The sequence below is a fragment of the Cervus elaphus genome, chromosome 12 (assembly GCF_910594005.1).
Source record: "Cervus elaphus chromosome 12, mCerEla1.1, whole genome shotgun sequence".
NCBI classification, from domain to species: domain Eukaryota; kingdom Metazoa; phylum Chordata; class Mammalia; order Artiodactyla; family Cervidae; genus Cervus; species Cervus elaphus.
This window is the reverse complement of record NC_057826.1, coordinates 58,237,419-58,245,801: the sequence shown is the minus strand read 5'-3', so window position 1 is coordinate 58,245,801 and position 8,383 is coordinate 58,237,419. Positions and strand designations below refer to the sequence as shown.

The window sequence follows — 8,383 nt, the reverse complement described above, 5'->3', positions numbered from 1 at the left end:
AAGAAGTATTAGGAGTAAGTTAAGGATGTAATTTAGCTTTTTGTATTCACTTGTGCCACTAGACTTCATTGCCCCAGTGTTTATTTTTATGGTCTGAAGACAGAACTATTAAACTACTTTGCTAAAATATCAACTGTAGTTCAAACTTTTGTTTTTAGTTATATCTTTTCCACTCTTAATACTGCTGAAAATGAGATGAAAGTCTTCATACTCAGGCATAACTAAAGTAATTATCAAGGTTTTGATTGGGATATACTTTTTTTTTAATGGTTAAAGAGGAAGAACTAGAAAGTAGTTCTTCAGCTGACATGGGAAGAGGGAGTGAACTATCATTTTGGTTTCCACCCTCAGTGTGTGGCCAGAATTTCCCTGACCCTGCATAGGATAGAAAGAAAGATACAACAGAGTCATACAAAGTGAGTGATTTTTCAAAGTTATAGGAGTTCACAAATAAGGGTAAGTAGCATGAGGTGCTATTGTTAAAGAAGACATTTATTTCATTTTAAAGTGGAAAGCTAAGTCATTTTATGAAAGTAAATATTTTTATTAAAAGATGATGCCTTAGTCAGGGATACAATAAACATATGTGATATTGAACAGATTAGACATTATAAAATGGCATTTAAAAGTGAAGTCTGGTTTGAAAGCAAGCTGGAGAAATCTCATTTGCAAGCTGAGTTAAAAGCAGAGATCCATTTTTCTATAGGAATTAGTCTTTAGAGCTTACATTAGTGTCTGTAACTTAAAACAGTGAAATAGAATGCAAACTGAGAAATCCAATATTTTATTTTATAAATGTATTTTTATTTACAAAATATTTCACTGAATGACAGTAGTATTTTTTAAATTGAAATTTACTTTTTGAATTGTTTCAAGAAAGTGTCAAGAACATAAAATTTCATCAGTGATATGATGATTTAGTAGTTCTCTAAATTGTGACTTTTTGCAGAAATTTGGTTTTAGTGAAATTCACTTTTTTTAAAAAAGTGTGCATATATAAAGTTAAGATTTTTCACTGTATTTATATTCTGGTTATAATTTGTTTTTTATGATCATTACTTAAAATAATCTATTGTATAATTTTTTGCATGAAGAGCCACTGTAAGATATGCCACTGTATGAAAATCTTGACTAACCTATTATTTCAAACCACAGATAAAAATTGTATGTGTGCTTCCTTTTTTGTTTTACCTCCTCTGTGGTATAAAAGATATTCATTCAGTAAATAATGACTGAACTCCTGATACCTACATGCTGTCACTGGGGACATAATGTGGAGAATGCAAAGTCTCTGCCTTCACTTACTCTGTTAGAAGATAAATGGAAGTTGGCTTTCAAACATAAACTGTTTTAGCCCTAGCACAGTGCCAGTGCCAGGTAGATGCCAGTGCTTCGAGTTGCTTCAATTTTTAATTGTATCACACCTTTCACTGAAAAATAAGTAAAAGCCTGGAAAATCAATCTTCCATCTAGTTGGGAAAACTGGAATCTGCTCTGAGAAAACTATTATGTTGGAATGAAGCAAGATACAGTGGTCACTGCCTCATATAAAAAAATTCCTTCCTCAAACAATAATTACTATGGCATCAGAAGGACTGATGCTGAAGCTGAAGTTCCAATACTTTGGCCACCTGATGCGAAGAACTGACTCTTTGGAAAAGACCTTGATGCTGGGAAAGATGGAAGGCAAGAGGAGAAGGGGACGACAGAGGATGAGATGGTTGGATGGCATCACCGACTCACTGGACATGAGTTTGAGCAAACTCTGGGAGTTGGTGATGGACAGGGAAGCTCCACGCCATGGGATCAGAGAATCAGACACAACTGAGCGACTGAACTGAACTGATGGCACCTTATTTATATTGGCTTGGCCAAAAAATTTGTTTGGGTTTTTCCCATATCATCTTACAGAAAGACCTGAATAAATTTTTTGGCCAACCCAATAGTTATAAAGCATTTTAAGAAATACAGTTGACCCTTGAACAATAGGGACATTAGAGGTCTCACCTCAACACAGTCCAAATTCTGAGGATAACTTCTAGGTCAGCCCTCCCATATCCCAGGATTCACATCTGTGGATTCAACCAACCCGGATTGTGTAGTAACATACTACAAAGCTATTGGGAAAACAAAAAAAGCCAAGTACTGATACAAGTGGATCTGTGCCGTTCAAACCCATGGTGTTCAAGAGTCAACTGTAATATAATCGAGCTTCCAAACAACCGTGTGAAGTACTCAGGGAGATAGCATAATTTTGGGTTAAGAGGATGAGCCATAGATTCACCATTTGATCTCAACTCTGGAACCTTCAAAAACTTACTTAACCTCTCTGACCCTCAGTTTCCACTAACACTCAAAGTTACCTCACATGGTTGCTGTGCAGGTTGAAGGAAAATATTTAAAGTATGTAGTACAGTGTTCATCATGACAATCAATAAATAGTGGCTATTTTCATTCTAGATGATATCATTCTTCATCTGTTTCAACAGCTTAAAGAAGACGGAATTTACAAAGGTTTAGAGGAAAGGATTCACAGGTGTGAAACGGAGGGGTGACACTCTGAACCCCAATCTTCTGACTGTAAATCCTTCTTTCAGTTTTAAGACAGTGCATGGCATATTCAGGCTGATGATAAGTAAATCACTGCTAGAATATTAATAACTTTGGTAAGTAAATTTACTTCAGGCTGACGTTTATGAGCTTATCATTTAACCCATCTACCATTATCACATTTTCTTAAATTGTGAAATAAGAAGTATGTTACCTTATGTTATTACAGCATTTTCTTAAAAAAAACGAAACACTATTTTCCTGTTATTCCTTCCTTTGGTTTATTTCCAGCTTTCACTTAAACACATTACCAATAAACATGTGACACAAAAAGGTTTCCTGAAGTTTTATACAAACATTATACTTATTACTTAACCCTCAAATAGGGTTTGCGGACAGCAAAGTCAGTAGTGCACTCGGTTTAAACATGAGATAACTCAGTAAGGTTAAATGTTCAAATCGAGGCAACAGAAGTAGTCTTTCTAATTCTTAAAGTTGAGAATGAGTGGCTGGGTGAGAAGTTACTACTAATCACACTAAAAGATGATAATATTTACACATGAAAAATTATCACCTTCTAAAACGTTGAAAAAGCATGGAAACTGTTGATAATACTGTAATTTTAAAAACACAAAACAAAAACGTGGACTGGTCCTGCCGAGATGTGTTAAGATTGGGCTCAAATGCCCCAAAGTCGGGCTTCAGAACAAACCCAAGCCCAGTAAAAGCGCCGCACTGACTGGCAGATTCCACGCGAACCACTTGCCTCCCACGTGTCTTTCAGGAAACGCACAGAACACGAGGGATAAAAGGAAGCCAAAGAGGGCCAGGGGAAAGGTAAAAACCGTGGCTAGGGCTTCCCGGGGAGATTGAGGGCTCCCGAAGGCTGGGGCAGGCTGGAGGGACCTCCCGGAGCATCAGGCGGGCACCGGAGTCAGCGAACAGGCCTGGAAGGAGCTCGGGGAAGGCGTTCGTTGGGGGAGCGGGCAGTTCGTGGGCCCCACCCCCTGGAGCTCCGCAGAGGATCGGCTCCCCTGGATCGAGTAGGGGGGTGGAGGAAGTGAGAGCGCAGAAGAAGGAATGCATAGAGGAAGGAGTCGCTAGAGGAGCGACAGGTGGGAGCTAGTCAGAGTCCGAGGTTTGCGGGGGTGGGGGTTGGCCGCACCTGTGAGACCTCCCGGCCGCCGTAGCCCCGCCCCTCGCGCGTGGCGCCCCGACGCTTGGCGCGCGGGCCGCTCTCCTTACAGAGGTCGCTCTTGCCCGAACGGTCGGCTTCCCTCTGTTGCGCCTGCGTAGTCGGGAGGGGAAGTGAGGCGGTTTCCTCGGCGCCTTTTCCGGCGGCGGCAGCGGCAGAACTGGGAGGAGGCTGTGGAGGCCGGAGGGAGCCCGCGCGCGGGGCGGCGGCTGGAGGTAACCTCCTGGGCTGAGCTGGCGAGGCGGGCCCCCTCGGCCTCCACTCTCCTCTGGGGCTCCAGCAGTAACTCCTTTTTCCCTCTCTGTGTCTCTGCAGGCAGCGCACCGAGTTCCCGCGAGGATCCATGACCTGACCGGGCGCCGGAGCCGCGCTGCTTCTCGGCTGGCCTGGGTCGGTGGTGAGCGCGGTGGTCGCGGACCGGGGACCGGGCCGAAGGGCCGCAGTCTCCCGCGGCGGAGCCAGGAGAAGGCGGAGGAGCGGGAACCGCGGCGGCGCTCGCGCGGCGCCTGCGGGGGGAAGGGCAGTTCCGGGCCGGGCCGCGCCTCAGCAGGGCGGCGGCTCTCCCGGCGCAGACTCAGCGCCCCGGCGGCCGCGGCGCCTGGAGGAATCAAGTTGTGTGGTGGGTGATGCCCGAGTGAGCGGCGGCCCCGGGCCTCTGCCCAGAGGAGGCGACTCCCACGCAGGCCGCACGGGCGCCCTCGCGACTGGGAGGCTCCGTTTCTGTTTCGCGGCGGCGGCGGCGTTGTTGGCGGAGGGGACCCGGGACACCTGAATGCCCCCGGCCCCGGCTCTTCCGACGCGATGGGGAAGGTGCTATCTAAGATCTTCGGGAACAAGGAAATGCGGATCCTCATGTTGGGCCTGGACGCAGCCGGCAAGACAACCATCCTGTACAAGTTGAAGCTGGGCCAGTCGGTGACCACCATCCCCACTGTGGGTTTCAACGTGGAGACGGTGACTTACAAAAACGTCAAGTTCAACGTATGGGATGTGGGCGGCCAGGACAAGATCCGGCCGCTCTGGCGGCATTACTACACCGGGACCCAGGGTCTCATCTTCGTAGTGGACTGCGCCGACCGCGACCGCATCGACGAGGCCCGCCAGGAGCTGCACCGCATTATCAATGACCGGGAGATGAGGGACGCCATAATCCTCATCTTCGCCAACAAGCAGGACCTCCCCGATGCCATGAAACCCCACGAGATCCAGGAGAAACTGGGCCTGACCCGGATTCGGGACAGGAACTGGTATGTGCAGCCCTCCTGTGCCACCTCGGGGGACGGACTCTATGAGGGGCTCACATGGTTAACCTCTAACTACAAATCCTAATGTGCATTCTCCACCCATCCCCCGGAAAGGAGAGAAATCAAAAACCCATTCATAGGATTATCGCCACCATCACCTCTTTCAATTGCCACTTTCTCTTCTTTTGAATTTGAACTCTGGAGTTACAGTTCTGCGGTTTGGGGGAGGGGGTTAGGGATTTTCTTTCTTTCTTTTTTTTTTTTTTTTTGCTTTGCGTTAGGATGCTCTGATCTGACTTTTTGACATGAACACAAAGTACTAGATGCTCTTGTTGACTTCCAGCAAATGGGATGGGGGAAATATAGCAGTTCTTGGTAAATTCCTTTATAATAATGGTTTGATTTTTTTATCTCAAGAGAATCTTCTTTTCCAATGTATGCTTTTTTCCTTTTTGCCCAGTTTCCTTATCACTTGCTGTAGATGGCTTATTTTGCATTCATGCAGACGATGTTGCAAGTCTGTTTCATCTAGTAAACTGAAAATTATTGCTTAATCAAACTGCCGTTTGTCTTTTATATTTAAGGCCCCCCCCCGCCCCTTATGAGTTCTGACTTTAACTTAGTAAATTCAAATGTGACCTTTTATATCTAAGACCAGTATAGTAAACTTAGCCCACAGTGGCAAATGATGAGTAATATCCTTGTAATATGTTCCAGTTGCACATCAGTATGTTAAACAGGTAATGTAAGAAGTTCTTTGAAATTTCAGCTATTAAGTTCTGAAACATACATCATGCATGAGTAAGGATAAAACTCAAGTTCCCCATTGCAAAGCTAACTTACACTGCATAAAACTATGAAAATATAACCTGTCAAGGATACAGATTTTTTTTCACTGCAAAGTTAGCAACTTTGCTCTATTTTCCCTCTTTTTTAACTTTAAAAACAGACTCTTCCAGAAAATGGAGCAATAATGGTGTATAACATACACAGATGAAATATTTGTAGATATTTTAAGTGACTTTTGGGCAAAACTGGAATATATCCTTTTACCATGTTTCAAATATCGAAGACCAGTAGATTTAAGTTCCTGGAATGGTTACTTTGTTCATTAATAAATCATTTAACAATTCAAATTATATTCACCTTTTACTTAGTTGGAAAAAAAAAAATCTGTTTCCACATTACAGCAACTGATTAACCTGAAGATGTCTTTTTTTTTTTTTTTTTTTTTTAGTAAATGAGTGATCCATATCTCCATTAATTAGAACACTGGAAAAGATGTTTTATAAAAAAAGTTATTCTGTTGGGTTAACTCATGCAAATAGATATCCTGTTGGTTCAATTATACACTATCTCTAAGGAAGGAAATGTGATGAATGAATGATGTGTAGACTTGAGGAATGACAAAGGGCAAGTAGGATGTAGAAGAAGAACCTACAGATGACAATGAATGTAAACTTATTTTTCTTCAACTGTAAGCAGTGTGCTTGCTGGTGATACCCAGATCTTAACAAGATTACTTGCTTAGCTGGTTAGGACCAGTAACTAGATTAATGAGACCACTATGATAATACTTTGAACCAAATGTTAATGCTTGATACAGAATAGTGTAGCAGCATCTGGTTCTTATATAGCCTTAAGGATTAATTGTAGAGATCCTCGAGGAATTAAAACTTAGGGAATTTCAGAAATGTAGATTGCAAATGCAGTTTACAGGAAAAGGTGAAGTGGGTTTTGTTTATGAGGGTGTCTGAAAACAAAAATTGAACGGGATATCATGGTATATGATTGGACAGTATTGGTCCTTCATGCTTTGGCCATATTGTATAATGGAGCTTTTACCAAAGATGTATGAATATAAGGCTATAGAAAATTAACTCTTCAAAGTAAAACTCTTGACAAACGTTTTACTTAAAGCAGATGAGAAAAGGTGCTATGTTGTAGGCTCCTAATGGTGCAGAGGGATTTTTGAATTCAAAATGCAACTAAAGTATCAAGTTCTCAGTTTCACTTTAGTAGAAGTATCTCTGGAAATGAAGCTGACACACATCTAAGAACATTTTAGTTGCTTTTAAAATTCCCAAAGCTCCATCATACATTTAATTACTAGTGTTTTAAATGATTACATATAAGGTACATAAACATGGGTTATACAAATATCAATGTTACAGTAACATCCTGAAGTGACAAGCACAAAGGTATAAATGCCTAAACTGGAGGAAACTTGAAACCCTCATGTTAATTCTTAAATGTAGTATTTCTAACTTGTGACAAGACAGATTGGTAGGCAGCCATTTTTGTGTCTTAAAATAACTGGGGGCATAGTTAAAATTTTATACATCAAGTGATTGCTAAGGAGTGTTGCAGGTGAGATGTGGTTATTTTTAGTTTATTTGAAATGTCTTAAGGTGGGGGGAGGAGGGGAAGCAAATATTTGAAATTTGGAAAACCCTAAACCGTTTGATAAGAAACTGTAATTTTCACTTACGTTATCTTTAAGGATATAAAAGGTTGATAAATTGGTGTAGTTAAATTGAGCCATAACCATTGGTGATCATGGGGACCGGTAATTAAGCCTGCAGAAAATAATTACAATCTAAGAATTTAAGAAATAAGATCCTGAAGATTTTGTTTAATTGCATCAATTTCTGTATTTTATGTGCATTTAAAAACTGCAGTAAGTTGAATGGGTTAATCTTGTCTAATATAAGTAAATGAGTCTGTAGACTGTGATCTCCCCAAACTAAAAAGTACAGTACTTGGAATTGTGTTCTTTATGGTTGTAGTGTTGGTAAAGCACTAATATGCAGAAAATAAAGGAATTACACAGTGCAGTTTCTCACGTTATGTTACTCGTTTGAACTAGATTAAGTGGGATGTGTGGTGTGTTGGGCCGTGTTTTTCTCCAGGGATGTATGGTTTAACGTGACTTAATTTGGGAGTCATCTAGCCTTTGTAAGAAGAAAAAGAATCAGTTTGGTTCTTGTGATTCTGGCTATCAAGGAAGTTTTGTGCTGATTTAGTTCCTCCAAATTTAATCTGAATTTATGATAACTTTTAGGACACAGAAACAGTTGAAAAATTTAGAAAGTAAAAGTTCTATAGCAGTTTTTATTATGGTGCTTTTTTTTTTTTTTTTTTAGAACAAATTGTGTCTCTTAAAGAATTGGCCTACAGCATAGTTTTAATCCTTGACAATTGACTTGGATTTTAGAAAGTTTGTCTTAAAAACCAAGACTGCTTGTCTTATAAGTGTGGCAGAATTGTAGCCCTTTAGAAAATAAAATAGATGAAGAATAACCTATAAAGGGTTTTTTAAAAACATCTTTTTTTGTGGGCATTCCTTTTTAGCAAGGAATAGTAGTATTCTACTATTAGTTTGTTTAGAATA

At 41.2% G+C, this 8,383-nt stretch overlaps 1 protein-coding gene across 1 annotated transcript; it reads left to right on the top strand.

The window, feature by feature from the left end:
* The first annotated feature begins 3,751 nt into the window (after positions 1-3,751).
* On the top strand, positions 3,752-7,826 carry ARF6 (ADP ribosylation factor 6). The gene is made up of 2 exons (XM_043920219.1): positions 3,752-3,960; positions 4,061-7,826. The coding sequence occupies exon 2, from the start codon at positions 4,547-4,549 to the stop codon at positions 5,072-5,074; it is 528 nt and encodes a 175-aa protein (XP_043776154.1). The 5' UTR covers positions 3,752-3,960; positions 4,061-4,546; the 3' UTR covers positions 5,075-7,826.
* The last annotated feature ends 557 nt before the right edge of the window (positions 7,827-8,383 follow it).